The sequence below is a fragment of the Vanacampus margaritifer genome, chromosome 14, assembly GCF_051991255.1.
Source record: "Vanacampus margaritifer isolate UIUO_Vmar chromosome 14, RoL_Vmar_1.0, whole genome shotgun sequence".
Taxonomy (NCBI): Eukaryota; Metazoa; Chordata; class Actinopteri; order Syngnathiformes; family Syngnathidae; genus Vanacampus; species Vanacampus margaritifer.
This window is the reverse complement of record NC_135445.1, coordinates 5,446,562-5,466,934: the sequence shown is the minus strand read 5'-3', so window position 1 is coordinate 5,466,934 and position 20,373 is coordinate 5,446,562. Positions and strand designations below refer to the sequence as shown.

Here is a 20,373-nt window from a genome sequence, read left to right as displayed (position 1 = left end):
GTCAAATGAGACATTATTGCTGTCAGAACACGAGATGGGAATTAGGCGACCTTTGCATGGGGAACAGAAGGCGTTCCCCATTTCATAATGGCTTGTTGTGATCATTTGAATGTCACATTTTGTGGTTTGTTCCGCTTCCGGTCTCATGTTTATGGAAAACATGCACACACACGGAGGAACTTTTTTTATTTATTTTTATTGTCAGTGTGCATTTTGTGGAACAAATGTTTCATATGCTAACTTTGGATGTTTAAAATTGTTCTACTGAGCTAATGTCGGACAACGTGACACAATCAAACATTTTAGATTTAACACTAAAACACACTACACACATCAACACGATCACCTTCACCTTCAAAATACACAGTTGTTATACACACACGTTTTGTTTTCAATTGATATTTTATATATTATACATTAAAAATATGTATATTTTTAAATTATGTATTTTTAAAAATATTTTGTCTAATTAATGTGGTAGCTTAATTATTTTTCAGGTACAATTAATACCTTAAGAAGAAGATATCACCTGTGCTGAGGAAATAGGTAACGACCAATCATGGCTCACCTGTTATCTGGGTTTGGTCAGCAAACTGAGCCATGATTAGTCGTTACCTGTTCCCAGCACAGGTGATGTCATATTCAGTTGACAGGAAGTGGAAAAAATGTGTTTTTTTAAAGATATTAATTGTTCATGAAAAATAATGAAGTTATCACATTAATTATAGGCAAACTATTATCTTCTTACTGTTGAAAATGGCTCAATGAGTCAAGCATCCCTTAAATAATGACAACGTGTTGACAACTGTTGTGTTCACCTTTGCTTTTATTACTGTGGCATGAATACAAAATGTTATTTTCAACTCGTAGACTCACAAACACGGGAGTCACAGATGAAATAATACTCCTAACTGTACTAGAGAAACAAAACGTGTATACAGTGTTGATCTTAAACACAACAAAAATATTCATATTATATTTGACTGAATACACATGATTTTTTTTTTTATACAATAACAGATTACAAGTAGGTCATAAGAGCCAATACACGAGCCGCATAATAATGATCATATATGTGTGTTTTTATATCCATACATGTATCATCATGGAATATGTTTTAATATTTCACCTACACATTTACATTTTAAATATTTTTGTTTACATAATTCAAAACGCTGCTTATGTATTTTTTGGGAAAAATAATAAACATTACACTCTATTATTACGTATTATGATGTAAATCCAATTAAAAAATATAGATTTTTAAATTGTTTGACAGCTGGATTTTATCGACTCAAAAAATATAATAATCACTTTCTGATGTACACAAATGGGTACAAATGATATTGAGCAATGTGTTTATAATTTGTTATGAGTATTTTAATACAAGTTAGCCAAGCAGCATTGAACAGGTATGAAATTGGTGAAGCACAAAACAAACACAATGTTGTGCAACAATAGCATATCGCTATATTAGATATATTATTCCCGTACTATAATTATATTTATGGTGTCATATAACAGCTTCATAACTTAGCTGTGTGTATACTTTAATGGTGCTCTTTGGTGGAAACTTCCACAGTCTTCACCTCACAAGCCCGTCAGGTCCACGATGGCCTTGATGAAGATGGTGTCGTCGCGCAGGTACGGACTTTTGGCGGCCAGCTTGCCCAGCGGGCAGAAGAGCGGACAGCCGCTGGCGATGTTCATCTCGCTGGCGGGCCGCTGGAAGGACGTGGACGAGATGTCCGGACGGAAGGCGTCGATGATGTGCTCGCGGTTGTTCTGGTCCAGCAGCATCAGCGTCACCTGGAGCACACCCAACCGAGTCAAGCGGGTTTTCGATTGCTCTTCTCGTTCTTCGGGATTGTTGGGGCGTGACTAACGTGGCAGTCTCGTGTTTTCACATTCAGGTTTCAAGCGAGGACCAAGTGACTGTGGCGAAAAGCCACCGTACGTTCAATGATCGACTATAGCTACCGCGACATCAATGCTAGTTTTCTTAGCCTGTGTAAGGCGTTTTGCATGTAGTGTTAGCATTAAGCTAGCTGACTTTTGTACAGCAAACTTATATGTTTTGGTTAAATACAAATTCTACCAAATGATGGCCACTTACGTCTGCAGGAAATAAAAGGCAGGACAAAATCAACTTCAGTAAAGTCTTCTGCACTTTGAGCTGATTGCATACTTTGCACTAAATATTTAGAAAGGTTTATTTATTTATAAAATAAATTCATATGTTAGTTTCTATCTAAAAAAAAATAAAAATGTTTTGTTTAAATTTGCACTTTATCTGCTTCCCTTTCCATTCTATTATTATTTAAAAAAAAATAATGATTAATTAATCAAATCAAATTATTGTAAAATTAATTACCGGGTATTTTTTACTGGGGGCATGTTAAAATCAATTTTTTTTATCATTTTTTTGGGGTGGTTGAATCACTGTTAAAAAAAAAAACTAAATACAAATTTTGTTTAAATTTGCACTTTACCTGCTTCCCTTTCCATTCTATTATTTAAAAAAAAAAAAAAAAAGATTAATTAATCAATTAAAATTATTGTAAAATTAATTACCGGGTATGTTTATTTATTTATTGCTTTTTTACTATGACTGGGGCCATGTTAAAAAAAAAGTTTTTTAATTTTTTAATTTTTTTTGGGGGGGGGGTTGAATCACTGTTTAAAAAAAAATAAATAAATACAAATTTTGTTTAAATTTGCACTTTACCTGCTTTCCTTTCGATTCTACTATTATTTTAAAAAATAAGATTAATTAATCAATTAAAATTATTGTAAAATTAATTACCGGGTATGTTTATTTATTTATTGCTTTTTTACTATGACTGGGGCCATGTTAAAAAAAAAGTTTTTTAATTTTTTAATTTTTTTGGGGGGGGGGTTGAATCACTGTTTAAAAAAAATAAATAAATACAAATTTTGTTTAAATTTGCACTTTACCTGCTTCCCTTTCCATTCTATTATTTAAAAAAAAAAAAAAGATTAATTAATCAATTAAAATTATTGTAAAATTAATTACTGGGTATGTTTATTTATTTATTGCTTTTTTACTATGACTGGGGCCATGTTAAAAAAAAAGTTTTTTATTTTTTTTGGGGGGGGGTTGAATCACTGTTTAAAAAAAAAATAAATACAAATTTTGTTTAAATTTGCACTTTACCTGCTTCCCTTTCCATTCTATTATTATTTTTTTTTTTTAAAGATTAATTAATCAATTTAAATTATTGTAAAATTAATTACTGGGTATGTTTATTTATTTATTGCTTTTTTACTATGACTGGGGCCATGTTAAAAAAAAAGTTTTTTAATTTTTTAAATCTTTTTTTGGGGGGGTTGAATCACTGTTTAAAAAAATAAATAAATACAAATTTTGTTTAAATTTGCACTTTACCGGCTTTCCTTTCGATTCTACTATTATTTAAAAAAAATAAGATTAATTAATCAATTAAAATTATTGTAAAATTAATTACCGGGTATGTTTTAAATGACTGGGGCCATGTTAAAATAATGTTTTAAATCTTTTTTTTTTTGGTTGAATCACTGTTTAAAAAAAAAAAAACTAAATACAAATTTTGTTTACATTTGCACTTTATCTGCTTCCCTTCCCATTATACTATTATTAAAAAAATAAAATTTAATGATTAGTTAATTAATTAATTAAAATGATTGTAAAATTATGTATTTTTTTCTTTTACTATGAATGGGGGGCATGTTAAAATCATTTTTGTTGTTATTTTTAAATCTTTTTTTGTTTTGTTGAATCACACTGTTACGTGACGACATACTAATCATGTGGTTTTATTTCACGTTTGCTAAGTGTAAGCTAAAAAACTCACTCCACTTATTTAAAATCATGATACTAAAATGAGGAGTTTCATTACACCAAGAAAATATACGTCACGATACGTTCTGAGTGGTTCAACGTGTATATTGGATCCAAAGATGGAAAAAGACAAACTGAAGTGAATTTTGTGACACCGATTATAGCCCAACATATGTTGATTTATGTTTTGTTTTTCAGTAAACTTCAACTGGAAGTGGCAATGAACACACTTGGCCTCACTCGAACCATTTCTGCTGTAAATGATCAAACGTGCTTTGCGTGAAAACCTGAAGGTCAAGACTTGACTTATTGACCTCTTTCCTACCTTCTGGCTGAAGGGCCACTTGAGCAGCGCGTCAGAGCGCCCCCGCATGACCACGAAGAAGAGCGACAGGTGCGTCCCCCGCCCCGTGCCGTCGCCGTTCAGGTACAAGCGCAGGCACATTTTGTAGCCGTACTTGCTGGAGTAGAACGCTGACAACAGACAAGATAGCGCAGCGTGAAACGTGAGAAGCGGCTTTACTCGAACCCTCCCCGAAGGACGCAAGGGCGGAGGGGAGCTGCTGGAAATTCCCCGCGTCCGCCGGCCAACGCGTATAAGCACCGAGGGTCACTTGAGACGGCAACGTGGCAACCGGTTTGACAGATGCTGGAAGGCGGTCAAGCCCGCCGGCCTGTATGGAGGACCAAAACTGCCAAAACTACAAATAAATGACTGAATAAATAAATAAATAAAGTGAAAATAAGAATGGATATAAAGAATATAATTAAAAAATTAAATACGAAAAAAATATATAAATGGGAATATATATATATATATATATATCTCGTTTGCAACGGTGGAGCCTAACCCAAAACACGCTTAGGACCGCCCCCTCATTTGAATAACATCTCATCGTGATAGAGCATCTGCAGCATTAAATGAATAAATGTGAGAGCAGAGCGTATTTGTTGATGGATTGATATTTAATTTTATTTATATTTTTATTTTTGTATTTATTTCCATATTATTTTTACATGTATTTTTATTTTTTGAATCTTGTGTTTTATTTTTGCATTATTTTTTTTATTTTATTTATTTATTAATGGATATTGTTTTTATTTCCATTTATATGTTGTTGTGTTTTTTTTTTTTTTTTTAATATTTTTTATATCCGTCATTAATTTATTTTAAATTTTGGTCCTCCATAGACTCCACTATTAACAAATTCCCCTTTTCAACAGAGCTGTAACGAAAACTTTGAAATGCATTACAATATAAATGGACTTACAAGTAAATACGACATATGACAAATGTTCTTGTCTCAAAGTTTCGGGGGGCAAAATGGCCTCACGTTGGGGCAGTCTGCCGACGTGCGCTCACCTGGCGAGAACATGGCAGGCGTCCGACCCGCCACGGCCTCGACCCTGCGGCGAGCGAAGTCCGAGATCTTCCAGACGAAGACGCCGTCGTAGGTGCAGAACTGCAGTTCTCGCATCAGTTGCTCCGTCTCGGACAGCTGGAAGTCGCGCATGGCCAAGGCCCGCTCCAGCTGCTGCACTTTGTTGTTCAGGTTCTCCAGCTTGTCCTGGTCCAGCCGGTGCTGGTGCGAGAAGGCCTCCAGCGTCACAGAGCTGCGCTCCACCTCGCGGTTCAGAACGCACACGATGTTCTCCAAGGCGTTCATCTGGATGCAAGCGCAACACGATTGATCGGTCATGCGCAATTGATTATCGTTTAATCGTGTCTTGAAAAAAGGAGACAAAACCGAGTGCACTGCTTGGCTGCAAGGATTCACTCAACAAACGTGCTGAAGACTTTTTCATTTTTCATTATGAAAACATTGTTTTAAATTTTTTATTTATGCATTTATTATTTAATTATTATTATTATTATTATATTTATTTAGTAAAACTAATATTTGTAAGAAATAGTAAAAATCCAATATCATGAAGTTATTAAAGTCTTTCTATTGTTTTAATTATCCATCTATTATTATTATTATGAATTATTATTATTGTTTAGTAAAAATAAAATTCTTAAGAAATAGTACAATCATATTTTTGCCTAAAAGTAGCAATATTATAAAAATTAATTTTTTTTTTTTTTTTTGTAAATAGCAATCTAAAAAAAAAGTAAAATTATGAAAAAAAAATCCAAACGTTACTCACGCGAAAGTTATGTTTATTTTAGTAAATGTAATCATACAAAAGCTACTAAAATTATGGGGGGGAAAAAACCTTTCAGGAAGTCTTTTTTTTCCAGAGAGACAATATTTCAAATTTGTAAAATTATGAAAAAAACCATACATGTTAAAAAAAAATTGGGAAATTATAAATAAAACTCAGTTACTATTGTGAAGTCATATTTTTTTCAGTAAGTAATTTAAGGAAAAATTAAGTTGCTCTAATGAACTCAAAATTTGTTTTGACTTATCAAATAGCAAAGTATGAACTTTAAAAAAAAAATCTAAGTTAATATAATGAAGAATTGTTTCCAGTAAATGCAGTAATATTAAATAAATTAATAATAATTAATAAAATAACACAAATACCTCCTTTATTTGGAAAAAAAATATTTATATAGATTTAATAAAGTAGTAGTTTTTTTTGTTTTTTTAGAAAATAGTATAATACAGTTTAACAATACGGTATATATTTCTTTTGAATAAGCATCCTACACAAATGTAATTTTTTTAGAAAACTTCTATGTTTGGAAAAATATTTTCCGTCTATGTGATTATTGATCATTCAAACAAGCCAGACAGCAGTTAACTCATCTGGTTTGCCGTCTAAAGCCGAAACGCCGTCAGACATCGCCGCGATGCCCAGCGACATCGGCCGACTCACCTTCTTGTCCAGGTCTGGGGGCGGCGTGGGGGACGAGGCTCCCTCCTCAGGAGCTCTGTACAGGCCCAGACCAGAATCCTCCTGCCACTCGCTGGGGCCCGGGGCCTCTGCGCGGGGCCGGCCCACCGACAGAACCACGGGCAGCAGCAGGCGCAGGTGCTCCATGACGCTGCTGTGCTCGTGGTCGCTCAGCTTGCCGTTGTCCAGCTGGAAGGTTGTTTTTTTTTTGGGGGGGGTGGAATTTTTGATACAGTGCTTGTCCGGGTGTACCTAATATTGTGGCCTGTGAGGGACTCACCACATATTTGCAGCCCACTTCGCTAAAGGGACAGGCACTTTTGGACTTGGCGCAGGATCGAACGTGATCGCTGAACTGGAGGCGGAACAGATGAAGTTACGGTGGCATGATTCAAGTATGAGCTCTTTTCTGCCAATTTCAACGTGCTGCTGCTCACCTTTTCTCTCGGGATCTTCTTTTTGCCACAGTCTTTGCACTGCAAGGGGAACTTGAGGCACACTTCATCGTGAGCCTGGAAAAGAACGTCACTGAAGGTCACAACGCGCATTTGGCACCCGCGATCCGCGGGCCCGATCGAGGCTCACCTTGATGTCTTTAAAGCTACACGACACTTTGCAGTATTTGCAGTTGAGCATTCGGGCCTCGCACTCCCTCTCGCTGTGTCGCTCCATCTCCGAGCGCAACAGGAAGGCCTGGCAGGCCTCGCACTGCACGCGCTCCAGCTCGCAGGAGCCTTCATGTTGCGTCTGGAACACCGGGACAAACTGTCAGCGTTTGTTTGCTATCCTGCTTCCCTTTGAAACAATGCGAACACCGGGAACATCCTTTTTTTTTTTTTTAAAAGGCTGTACTACAATAAAATGTAATTGTACATCCACTGCAGTAGGTGGCAGTGGCGCTCTTTTTGTCAAATTAATACAATTTAATTAATCTTTGTGTTAGGTTGATGTATAGTTCTTTGTTTACTTCAATGTTAACTCATTCACTGCCATTGACGGCTATAGAGGTCAAAAATTCTTTTGAACTATTTCTATTAGTTTAACATTTTTTCCTTTTTTGTTAACAAGAGTATGAAATCTAGATTTTTTTTATATTATACATTTAGAACAGATATAAAATGTGTGATTAATCGTGAGTTAACTAGTGAATTCATGTGATAAATTACGTTAAAAAAAATATTATAATTGTTTTTAATTGTAATTAATCGCATGACTTCTGTATGCTCTAGCATACAAAAAACATAAAAAATTGTATAAATACGTCTTTGGGACATTTTAAAATAGAACGTATTTACACGTTTTTGGGAGCAAATGAGTGAAAAGCTTTTTTTCCCATAGCCTTGCAGATATTCTGCTATTCGCGGCAGGGTTTGTTTCCTTCTGAATCCACTAATCGGCAGATGTGAAACCACAAATGTAACATCTAGGGCAGGGCAAGTGTTTTTCCAGTAACTGTTAAGGAAGTTAGCGCTTGAGAACGTTGCGGTTGTGAAAGGATTTCCGTTGTACCAACCTCAAAATTCAAACGGCAAAAAAATAACTCGGCAGGCATCGAGCCTACACACGTGTGTCACTTATCTAAAACTTTTGTGGATACAGTGGAGCTGCAGGTAGACAGATGACCCTTGACCTGAAGAGCTAGCACGTCTGTCTTGTGACATGCCCCCAGCTCAGCGGCTACTTGGTTTTCTCGATGTATGCATCGAAGCTATGCACGGTTTGAGTGGCGAAACACCACTTGTGACCGAGTCAGTGCCCTGAGAATGCAATGAGCTGAATGAATGCGAGCATTCACAGGGCATGTCACTGTCATTAGACGGAACAATGAGGCAAAAGTCATTCAGTCATTGGCTACATGCTAAGCTAGTTAGCGGAACACAAGGCGTGGCAAAATGGCACGCAAACAATAAATAGTCATGTTCACGCCTGCTTTTCAACTGTCTAATTCGCTTGAGCTGCAATGCCAACAAACCGGCTTTTGTATTTCTTCATTACGCATGAATGAAAAGTCAAAACAACCCTCACATTTCGATCATCACTATGTGCTTTGCTTACGAAAATATCGTTGGGAGTGGCACGCCATCTTGCGTCAGCGTCCGATAAAAGCTAGAGTGTTGCTCTTCCGGGTTTTTATTAAATGACGGCTTCTTTCAGCTGGTTATGCGAGCTCCTCTTTGGTGGGTAATAATGCATTCTCTATAGGGTTTAAATCAAGTTATCAACTAAATAAGTCTTACTCACGTTAAAGGGGAAGTCTACCTTAAACATTTCTTGACAATAATATGTTACATGTGACCTCGCTAGTCTAATCATGACATTCTGATTAATATAAAATTTGTGGTATATGAGTTATGCAGCAAAATCCAGCCATTTTTAGCAATCTCAGGGAGCGGCGGCCATTTTGCCACTTGTTGTCGACTGAAGATGACATCACAGCTGCTCAGGAATCATGCAACAACCAATCACAGCTCACCTGTTTTACGACGCTGTGCTGTGATTGGTTGTTACCTGAGACCTGAACAACTGTGATGTCATCTTCAGTCGACAGCAAGCGGCAAAATGGCCGCCTTCTGATTTTGATAAAAACTGCTGGATTTGACTGCTTAACTCATATTCCACTAACGCAATATTAACCAGAATACCGTATTTAGACTAGTGGGGCTGCATAGAACATATTATTGTCAAGAATATTTTGGGGGGTTGACTTCCAATTTAATCTAGTGTAAATCTGTTTCAATATGCTCTCATAAAAATGTGAAAAAAATGATAAATAATGCAATCTTCTAAGTAAATGTAAATGCATGGAAGCAAAAAATAAAACACGGAAATGTAGGTGTCTTGTGTCATATTCATCTTTTGATATCAAATTCAAAAGTTTAAATGAAAGTAAAAATTAATTGGCCATTCTGTTCAAGTGGATTTTATTTTTAAGTAAATAAAATGTCAAAATTCAGGGGGGAGCCTTGGGAGTAAAATTGCACACTGAAAACATTAATCTGAAAATGTTATAACCAAAATTTGGGCAAGGCTACATTTAATTTGGGGCTTAAACATAGTTTTATTTTCATAATGACAAAATCGAATATGCAACAAAGAGATGGCATTTGATCCGACTCAGCATGCAATTTTAAACAAAAAACTCAGAGGATCTGTTATTAAAATTCCCAACATATTTAGTATACAAATCCTTACACCAATTAACTCATTCACTGCCATTGACGGCTATAAACGTCAAAAATTCGTTTGATCTATTTCTTAGTTTAAATTTTTCCCACTATTGTTAACAAGAGTGTGAAAACCTATAATTTTTTTTTAGAAATACGGATATAAAACGTGTGAATAATCGTGAGTTAACTATTAAAGTCATGCGATAAATTACAATTAAAACATTTAAACGCCTGACGCGACTTAAAGATTATTAAAAATTCGGGGTGTCAGGCGATTACATTTTTTTTAATTGTAATTAATCGCATGACTTCACTAGTTAACTCACAATAAATCACAAATTTTATACCTGTTCTAAATGTACAATAAAAAATATAGGTTTTCATACTCTTGTTAACAAAAGTAGAAAAAATGTTAAACTAATAGAAATAGTTTAAATGAATTTTTGACGTCTATAGCCGTCAATGGCAGTGAATGAGTTAATGAAAAAAAAAAACATTTGGTTGCTTCATAACACCAACCGAAATCTTCAATCTATGCCGTACACTTTGCAACCTGAGACGAGTAGAGGGAAAATAAGAATCAGGGGGCGGGGCCAAGAAAGGAGGCGTCGACTTTTCCGATGGAAAGCAGCGCTCACATATGACTAGCGCCGCCGCCACAGAAGCCATCACCACATTGTTGCAGGTAGGCTCGCTATTTCTCACTGTGGCCAGTCAAAATTCTCCCTTATGACACTCATTTTCATGCTCTAGGACACTTTTGCGTTCCAAAACAACTTCACAAAAAACAGCGCAGAAAAAAGATCGGAACACAGAAAAGATCCCATCGAGAGAAAAAAAATATATAGTCTGTTTCAAAAACACGAAGACGTAATGATCGAGAGTGAGATGTGTAAAAACCGGCCACATTTAGTGTTAAACTTTTAGGTTTAATGTTAGTTTCATGTCCTTTTTTTCAGGGTAAGCAATGACTATCCAAGGAGGAAGTCGGAATGGAAAATGTTTGTCGCGTCACAGCACATTGAAAATTTGTGAGGCCTTGAAAAATCAAGTTCCCTGTATAAAACCAACATCCATTTTAACCCCTGGGCGTTATTTTATTTTGAAATGGCTTGGTCAGAACCAACAAAAAGCCAAAAAATGGTCAAATAACGCCCAGGGGTAATTAATATGGGGCGGGAATTTTGATGATGAAATTTGTATTTTACAACATGAAGCTTATTTAATTTCGTTAGCTTACAACAAATCATGTCATTTTTCTTGAAGACCTTGTATTAACAAAACAGGATAATACAAGCTTTTAAAAAAATGTTGATTGTCAACATTTTTTTTTAAAGCGCCGGTTGAATGAAACCCGCATTTGCCAAGAGTGCAAAGTGCAACAATTTGCTGCTATCTTGCCCCACTCGCACGCACACAACGTCCTCCCACAAAGTACAAATAAATGCAAGACTTTGCACAACACAAAAAACCTAATTCAGTAAAGCCCTTATTTCCTCAACTATATAATCGCATTTGTGCAATTTAATCTCTCTCTCTTTTTTTTCTTTCTTCTTCCTGTCAATGCTGGTACTTTCCCAGTGAGTTGTTATGCCGGTTACAGCGGGACTTTCCAGGCAAGCATGTTAAGTTTCACTTCCTGTTCTGCGCAGTCATGGCTTTCAAGCATGGGTGGCGGTTTACGAGAGAATCTCAAAATACACCTTTGTGCTCAAATACAATAGAAACTGTTTATGGAATTAATCCTCACCTCGTATTCTTTGATGGACCCTTTCCAGCTGCAGCCTGTGTTCAAACACTGCGCGGGCAGGCTGGCTATTTCTCTGCCGGCCGCGTTGTCCGGAAAGGCCTGGCACAAGGTGAGCAAACAAGCTGAAAACATCCCCTCGTTACACAGAGGCCAGGAAGTTGTCTCGCCGGACAACAACGCAGTCCGCATGCTATGGCGCTTACCTCGCCGATGTTGAGGATGGAGGTGGGCTCCTCATAGATCTTCTCCTGGCGGCAGGCCTCGCACGGCGTTGGACCTGAACTGATGTACAAAGCCATATCATATTCAAACATAGGTTTGCCATTTTAGCAGTTAACACAAAAAAACAAGATACAGGCGACAACATGTATAAACAGCAATTTCTTCAGAAAGGCCATAAAAATAGGAAAATAAATGAGCAACATTGCATTGAGTTAGCCAAATATGTGAAAGTCAAAATCCTCAGCGCTTCAAAAAACAAACAAGCATGTCTAGTCAGGCCCGCACTAAAATAAAGCAAGCCGAGTCAAGTCATTACTTGGGTGAATGAAAACCAGAAGTAGAAAAATGGGATTAATCGCGATTAATGACTGAAAATTGTGCGATTAATTAGTTTAAAATTTGTAATCGCTTGATAGCACTGATACTAATATATTCATAAGAATATATTTTTGAATGGATCCAAAAACAGTCGTCGTGTTGTGTATTACTTTATTGTCTTTTCAATTAAAAACGAATAATCGTCATGAAGCTTAGTTCATGTTTGACCATCTATCGGTGAGCTAAACTCCGACATTAACGTAGCTTACCTGACTTTGCCGGTTTAATAGTGAAGTTGGGTGGGTTTTCAATAGTTGCAGTTTTTCTAAAATGCTACGTTTTAGTGAGGGCTGCTCGATTATGAAGAAAATATTAATCACGATTCATTTGGTAACAACTGCAATGACGATTACGACAATCATTTGTTTTTTTGGTGCAAAACAAGAAAATGTTGAAACATGTAAAAAATATTAAGACAAATAAATAGCTTTGAAAGACTATGATTATGCAAGTTTGTTTCGGACCAGACAAGATTGATTAATTTTTTTAATTTTAAAATAAAAAAGGTGCAAATATATAAATTTAAACAACTCAAAATGAGTATTAATAATGTTTAGTTTACGATTATGCTGATTTTGATTAAGTGCACAGCCTTAGTTTTAGTATTAGTTTTTTTTCTACATGGCGTATTTGTCGAGTGCAAGATTAACAAAGAGGTCGCTAAGTATTCATCTGTGTGGACGTACAGCAATACCAATTTTTTTTTTTTTTTTTTTTTTAAAAAAGCCAAAACCTCATGTATGATATCAATTGAAAAATATACAAATGAAGAACATTTTTGCTACAATTATAGTTTGAGCACGTTTTAAAAACGTAAAATGTAGCTTCAGTAAATTTTCGGTTTTAAAAAGCACTCTTTTTTTTCCAGTGTTAGTTTCTTGGAATCCACAAATTTCGCAACTAAAAAAAGAAAAAAGAAAAAGAGAGAACCGCCTTCAATATGAGTCAGGGTGTCGGCCACATCCTTGTGAGTCAATGACACCACAATAGTCCCGTTATGCGACACATGAGTCGTACATTTAGTTCTAAAGATGAAGTAAGCAAGCATGAGGGGAATGAGGGGGTGGTGGGAGGACCCGCAGTCTACCTGGTGAGCTGCTTGAAGCAGTGTACGCAGAAACGGTGTCCGCACTGCGCCTGGACAGGCTTCCTGAGGACCTGGAGACACTGCTGACATTTGTATTTACTTTCCATGGGCACCGACAGCACATTGTGGGGAATCCCTGGTAAAGAGTTGATGCTCTCCAACCATACTCGGGACATCCTTCTCCATTAAACTGCTGCTTGTCGAGACAGGCGCTGTTCAGCAACAACAGAAAAGCATCTTCATGAGCGCATGTGACTTTTTTTTTTGGGCTTTCATTTCTCGAGTGCACACAAAATTCAATTTGCGTGACAGTGCAGTTGTATTCGCCCATGTCGCTCAGTGTGCAAAATGTTAATGGTGACGTTATCTTATTTATTTATTTATTTTTATCTTATCTGAGATCATGTCCATGCAAAGTTCAGTTATCATCCCTTGATAGTAAACAGGTGAACATAACATCAGCGTGATCTTGGCTCCAAGTCACGATAATACCTTTGCTCTTATTCTGCATGTACTAAATTTAACATCATTTCCTGAAGGCATTAATAGCACAAGATACGGTAAAATGCCGCGCCAGCGTCAATAATAGCCTTGCACAATGATGTCGCAACAACTTCCTTGCGGGGAACTCAAAACTGCATTGCAATTGTGATTAGCTGTTAAAATGCGGAATTAATGTATTACTGGTTATGAGCGCCACCTAGAGGGCTGCAAAGAGATGTTTAATCTCAATGACTTTCTTACCTGGTTAAATGAAGGAATAAAAAAAATACTTTTAGTTATAAGTGTGGGCCACAAGGACCGCGTAGGTCTTATGACGGGGGGGGGGGGGGCTAAGCTTGCCACAATTTTTCAAATACTGCCACAAGAATGATACAAACCAGATGCATGGGCAGTTTATGTAATAAAATTGGGTGATTGAAATGTCAAAAAAAGTATAAATACATAATGACATTATTGATCTGCCATCTAATAAAAGACTAATGTTCCACCTGTCCATATACATTGCTGGCATGCATAGATGAACAGAAATATATTTGTGATTAATCAATCATTTTCAGACAAATTATGTGAAGTTGGATAACTTCTCAAGGTACACTCATGTTCCATGGCACCCGAGTTGGGAACCACTACACAAGGTGCCACTAATTCTCTGCAAACAACGTCCTCAGTCTCACAAGTTTGCTTTTTTTTTGGGGTCCAGTAATAACTTAGTATTGTTGTCATTTTTGACTGTAATTCCACTTTTCACCGCTAGGGAGAGGCACAGTATCGTTCAACATTGTTTAAAATTGGAACAAGAAGGAAACGGGAAGCTCAGTTTTTCTTTGTTGATTCAAAGGAGATAATTATATTGCGTCTATTTTCCATTTGGCGTCTTCAAAAAGTAACGAATATAGTTTCATTTTATAATGTACATCGTTGGTCATGATTATCGATGCATACTGTGAGATGATAAGTTTGTTATTTAAAAACAAACATTTGTTAACTGTAAACAAGCTCAGCCTCCTTGCTGATTGGAAAGACATTTATTGAATCTTGTCTAAGGGTTAATTTCATAATGTACATTTAGATTATTGATGTATATATGATTATATTATATAATGTATAAATGTGTTCATTTCGGCGAGGGAGGGGGGGGATGATTTGTTTGCTGCATAATGATGGATGGAATAGTACTCTGTTTTTTTTCATATTCAGTTCTCTTGGTCCTTCCCAATATATTGCATGTTTTTGTAACAATAATAATAAACGTGAGTGTGCTTGATTCAAGCTATTTGTTACTAACTTATTCCAAATTGAAATTTAAGGTAAAACTGACAAAACAAGAGAGTTAAACATTGCATATATCAAAGTGTTAAACTCAACCATCTAATTTTCAAAGTGTTAAAACATATAAGCACTATAGCGTACAGACGTTATGGTAATTATAAACCTCGGAACAAACTTTAACACGTAAGGTGCAGCAACACATACAAACACAAGATATAACAATACTTACAGGAATATAAGAAATCCTCTCTGATTTGTAATAACAACTATTAGTTTTTGCTTTTAATTATGCTGCATCTCGTCCAGAGGGTTCGCTGTGGCACGACACGAAGGTACAAAATCTAAACTCTTCCCTGTTACTGTATGCTGTAAAACCCCAAAGAATGATTGCTTAAAAGCTGCAACGTAGTTTGCATGTAAACCTTTACTAGTCTGGGAAAATTTGCATCAGTACCGAAAATCATTATGACAGTCAACTATGAGATCAAAATGACTAACTCAATCAGCATGGTGAGCACAGACCGTGTTTTGCATTTGGGAGATTTTACAAAGATTTGTTTTACTCACACTTGTGAAAACCAGTAAATAATAGTAAGTAAACCAGTAAACCAGCAGATGGTGATAGCTAAATAACATAGCGATGATGACAACAACAGCTATGTGGGCTTAACACAGCTGCTAATGTTTCGCATCGTTGCATGTCATTGCGTGAAAATGAAGGGAATGCTGAGCATTTATAAAGTGAGTTAACATTCATTACCACCTTTGGCACCAATTAAGTAATTATCATTATTATGATTGAGGAGTGTCACGGAAAAGAAAACCGCAAGGTATCAAAATCCTAGTTTTCTGCCATGTGAAAAAGCTCAGGGGTTTCATTGAGGTTTCAAAAGAAGGGGGTTAGAAGAGGATGCTACGGCAATAAAACAATAAAATGTATTATTGTCACAGGAGCTGTTAAACAGGATAAACGATAAACTGCATCCTATTTATCAACTTCAAAGCTTCCCAATAAAAATATATTGTGATCAAGAGGCAACGTATGCTGATTAGACTTACATTACATGTCAAAGGTGAGAACATTTAGCATGGATTGAGCTCTATTAAAAAATCTACCTTTTGAAGCAAGTTTTGTTTGAAAACATTATAACATACACATACAAGTCCAAAATTCTGCATTTCTCTATACAATAACGCACCAGTACATTTAGTATTATTGTGGTTGTACTTTTGAGTGAGATTTGTTTCCAATATTTTTGTTCACCTAAGAATCAACATTTTTACATTTGAAAAACAGCTTTTGTGCATGTGTTCCTTAAAAATATATATATTCTTGTTGTACTCTTGTGTGTATCGATGCATTAACTAACCATTTTTCTGTGTAAGATCACAATTAGAAATGTGATTCCTCTTCCAGGACCCATCATGTTTTGCCATATCACTGACTTGCACGGTCCATAAACTAGCTGACAACAAAACACACCCTGCTAATAAAACATGTTTTTACTACATTAAAATTGGCCTAGAGAAGGCCAATATTTATGAACATGGTTGGTTGGATGGTAAAGGTTGAAAGACGGTTTTACATCATGATAAAAGCTAGATAAGAAAATTACAAACTGCTACTCTCAGAGTCCAGCCACATTAGGACATATGAACATAGCCACAAAGCATAACACCAGGACCAAAGTGCAAAACTCTTCTACATGAATATGACTGTCTTGCACATTAGTTCAAACACAACCCAGAAGGAAAACAACAAAACAATAACTGGAAAGGTTTGCTAGCAGTAGACGTCGACAGGCTCTCTTGCTCCCTTCACTACATATTTGTACCAGGCTGCACCTCCTCTGTTACCATGCGTTGCTTTCAAAATAAAACCAAAAAAGAGATTTTACTCACCGAATTGTCGGGTTAGCTCACTTATAACCGACACAAAAACAGTATGTGGACTTCGTGACGCAGTCCCACTAACTTAGTTGAAGTAATAGAAGTCGCACCCTCACCCCCACGTCACGTTACAGCACACCCTCGCTAAACACTAGTTTAGTTTTTGTCCTGTGGTCATCTAGTGTAGTGTAGGGCTGTATAGTCACAGTGTGTAAATTCATGATCAATTATCATCATCATTATTATTATTATTACTATCGTTTGCTAATGTAGTCCAACTTACAAGCATACAAACGCCGCCGTGGACGAAATGAACGACACTATTGAAAAATAGTGTCGTCACTATCTTAACTTTCGTTGCACGTCGCGACCAACAAATCGGTGTTTTAAAAAAACGTAGCTTTTTTTTTCTTTTTTTCTTGATCGTCAGCATTTTGACAGGTACAGGTGATGTTGAAGTTGTGGATGCCGACATATTAATGCGACAACAGGTAAGACGAAAGTGCGTCTGCTGTCGACACGATACTATATTAAAGCTGTGGAGTACGCATGCGCATTGGCGTCAAAATAATGTTGCCTCGAGTGGCTAAATCGCTTCAACGGCTGAATAACAGACAATCCACCTTTCTAACGAACGGTATGATTTTTCACCGCTGACTTGTCCATGTGTCATAAGAGGTTGTGGCGCTCAACGTTTAAAATGGGTTTAAAACTCGAATTACTGTTGAGGTGTAAATGACACGGTGGAGGTCGAATTCTTGCTAACAGGGAGAGAGGACGGTCGCTGTTGAGGATAGTCAAAATGAATTGCTTTTATTTTATGCAGGTTCGATTGAACGCTTCTTTTACTCACGTTATTAATTTGCAATACTGTGCAAATTAGATCGTTGGTTTTGCATGGAATCTAGACTGTAGTATTTGTTGATATTTGATGAGTGACTGCAGCTCATGTCTGTTATGTGTTATGTATTAAATATGAAGATGGGGGGATATGCAATTGTGAAAATCTCATATTGTTTTACACATCACATGCTTTAAACACATTTCAAGTTCAGTTCATTTAGATGCATTGATTTCATTTATTTTATACAGCGAAACACTGTATTGATATTTTTCTTATTACATTAAAAACATTTGGTGTTGTGTGGAATTTGCTTATATTGCTCCGCTTCTTTTTTTTTTTTTTTTTGTCTCCGCAGCGTGTGTGAATTGCAGGAGCAACTTGACAGATAGTCGTTACCATGAAGAACTCTATCCCGGTCACGTCCCCACCTCTCCGATGCAGAAGGCCTTGCTGGCGGTCGGCTCGGGGGTCGCCGCGCTGCAGGACCCCTACAGGCATGGTGAGATGAGTCAATAGAGACTGCACTTGGGTTAGTTTTCCTTTTAGTCTGCCGATGACGAGAAACGAGAGTAGGCGAGGCCTACACGGAGTAGTCAACATGAAAGTTTCATCATGGAACACCGTTGATTTTAGGCAGCAGGTGTCAGATCTTGTGAGCTATGTTGAGTTTCATTTCATCTTTAGGGACTTTGGCTGTCTGTGGGCGCAAAGTGCAAACGTCATCAACTTTCATTTCATCATATTTAGTTTTGTTTGTCCGTTTAGACTTTCATTTCCAGTTCCACTAAACAGATTCTGTTCTGGCAGTACGATGACTTAGTGGTTAGTAGGTCTGCCTTACTGTTCTGAGGGTCAGCATTTGAATCTTGGATTTGTTTGTTTGGCGTTTAAATGTGATTCACAGCTGCATCCTCAGTTATCAGAGGGTGTGCACACTTGTGTAACTACATTATGATGGAAAAGGGTTTGAACTAAAAAAAAAAATAATAATAATAATAAATAAAACTATCGCCTGCAGACATGGTCGCAGTTCTCGGAGAGACGACGGGCCACCTGGCCTTGCTAAATCTCAGGGACCGCATGAGAAACGACCCTGAGGGATGCGGGATTCTCATGTGAGTTAGCATGGCGACGTCATCCAAAATGTCTTTTTTCACCCAGCTACAGAAAAAAGTTTTTTTGTTTTCTCCTTGCTAAACTGCAGGGAGAGGCCCAGGATACGCCTGTCCACGCTCGATTTGCAAAAGATGGCCTCCTTACCCGAGGGATCCTTTGGTCGGGAATATTTCCGTTTCCTGGAAGACAATGTGAGTAATTCTCGGTTTGATTGAGAGACGGTGTTTGACTGTGTTTTTCTTGGATCCTCAGCACGTGACACCCGACTCGAGGGCCGACGTCAAGTTCGTGGACAGCGAGGAGCTTGCTTATGTCATGCAGAGATACCGCGAGGTCCACGACCTGCTGCACACCTTACTGGGCATGCCCACCAACATGCTTGGTGAGCAAGGACTATAAGCTCTGCTATAATACAGTATATGAATGCACTCTTTTTTTTTTTTTTTACTTGATTTCTTTCTTATAATAAATATTCTGAACATGTTTTTGAATAAGATATTTGATATCATCATCTCACAAGGACAAACAAATTTCCACAGCGCACTAAAAAAAAAACGTATCGTATCCTCAGGTGAAGTGGCCGTGAAATGGTTCGAAGCCGCTCAGACCGGTCTCCCCATGTGTGCGCTTGGAGCTGTGTTAGGACCTCTCCGACTCAACGCCAGGTACAGCTTTATCATTCATCGCCAGTTGTTAATTAAATAACACAATGTTATGTGTCGGGAATCGGGCTGATTAGTCACCTTTCCTTTACAACCTCTCCCCAGTCGTCTGCAGTCGCTGGTCACGTCTTTGGGCCCGTGGGCGGTGCAGAACGGCCGGCGGGCCCGTTGCGTCCTGTGCGTCTTCTACGAGAGGCGATGGGAGCAGAGCCTGGACGATCTCAGAAGGGAACTCAACATCCAGCCGCCCCCATAGATGTCCATGTGGAATTCAGTAACGTAAAACACACTTATAAACACTTGATGGACTTCATGTGGCGAGATTGGGAGTGAATATAAAGCCTCTTTTCACTGTTTTATAAAAAACCTGTCCATGATTTGACTGTCTTTACAATCGTGAGAGGCGATGCTGACCCCTTGTGGCTGTTTGCTTTCACCACTGAGAAAACGCTTTGAGAATATTTTTTTTTTGGGGGGGTGGGTTTTTATTTTATTTTAAAGAGACATTATTATATTTTGTATATTAAAATTTTAATTTAAAACAGTTGTGTGTCTGTCCCAATTATTTTGCTCACTTGCACAACATACTGCTTTGTCAGTGGTGAGTATAGCTCTCAGTTACCAAGATGACCATCAAATAAGCTTAACCAGCAAGCAGCTTCTCCCATAGTGCCATCGTGTGTTTGAAAATAATAAGACAACATAAGCATTTTGATTTGTAGTACTGTGGCCAGAAACTTGAATGGCTCTGGATTTTCACCTAACAGAGCTGATCATGTCATGAGCGGAAAAATTC

At 37.2% G+C, this 20,373-nt stretch overlaps 2 protein-coding genes across 6 annotated transcripts; one reads left to right on the top strand and one right to left on the bottom strand.

Annotated features, from left to right (window-relative positions):
* Positions 1-808: 808 nt before the first annotated feature.
* Positions 809-19,804, bottom strand: traf2b (Tnf receptor-associated factor 2b). 5 transcript variants are annotated; one of them, XM_077542904.1, is made up of 11 exons: positions 19,659-19,804; positions 13,293-13,504; positions 11,809-11,887; positions 11,606-11,704; positions 7,274-7,435; positions 7,126-7,200; positions 6,969-7,043; positions 6,671-6,877; positions 5,205-5,508; positions 4,167-4,315; positions 809-1,809 (listed from the first exon to the last, which is right to left on the bottom strand). In XM_077542904.1, exons 2-11 carry the CDS (start codon positions 13,466-13,468, stop codon positions 1,591-1,593), a joined length of 1,545 nt encoding a protein of 514 aa, XP_077399030.1. In that variant the 5' UTR covers positions 13,469-13,504; positions 19,659-19,804; the 3' UTR covers positions 809-1,590. The 5 variants fall into 5 exon arrangements, with proteins under 5 accessions (XP_077399030.1, XP_077399028.1, XP_077399029.1 ...); XM_077542902.1 differs by lacking the exon at positions 19,659-19,804 and adding an exon at positions 18,196-19,641; XM_077542903.1 differs by lacking the exon at positions 19,659-19,804 and adding an exon at positions 17,239-17,472.
* On the top strand, positions 17,448-20,121 carry coq4 (coenzyme Q4 homolog (S. cerevisiae)). The gene is made up of 7 exons (XM_077542907.1): positions 17,448-17,592; positions 18,155-18,298; positions 18,818-18,914; positions 19,004-19,106; positions 19,168-19,297; positions 19,487-19,580; positions 19,683-20,121. Exons 1-7 carry the CDS (start codon positions 17,505-17,507, stop codon positions 19,831-19,833), a joined length of 807 nt encoding a protein of 268 aa, XP_077399033.1. The 5' UTR covers positions 17,448-17,504; the 3' UTR covers positions 19,834-20,121.
* Positions 20,122-20,373: the final 252 nt, after the last annotated feature.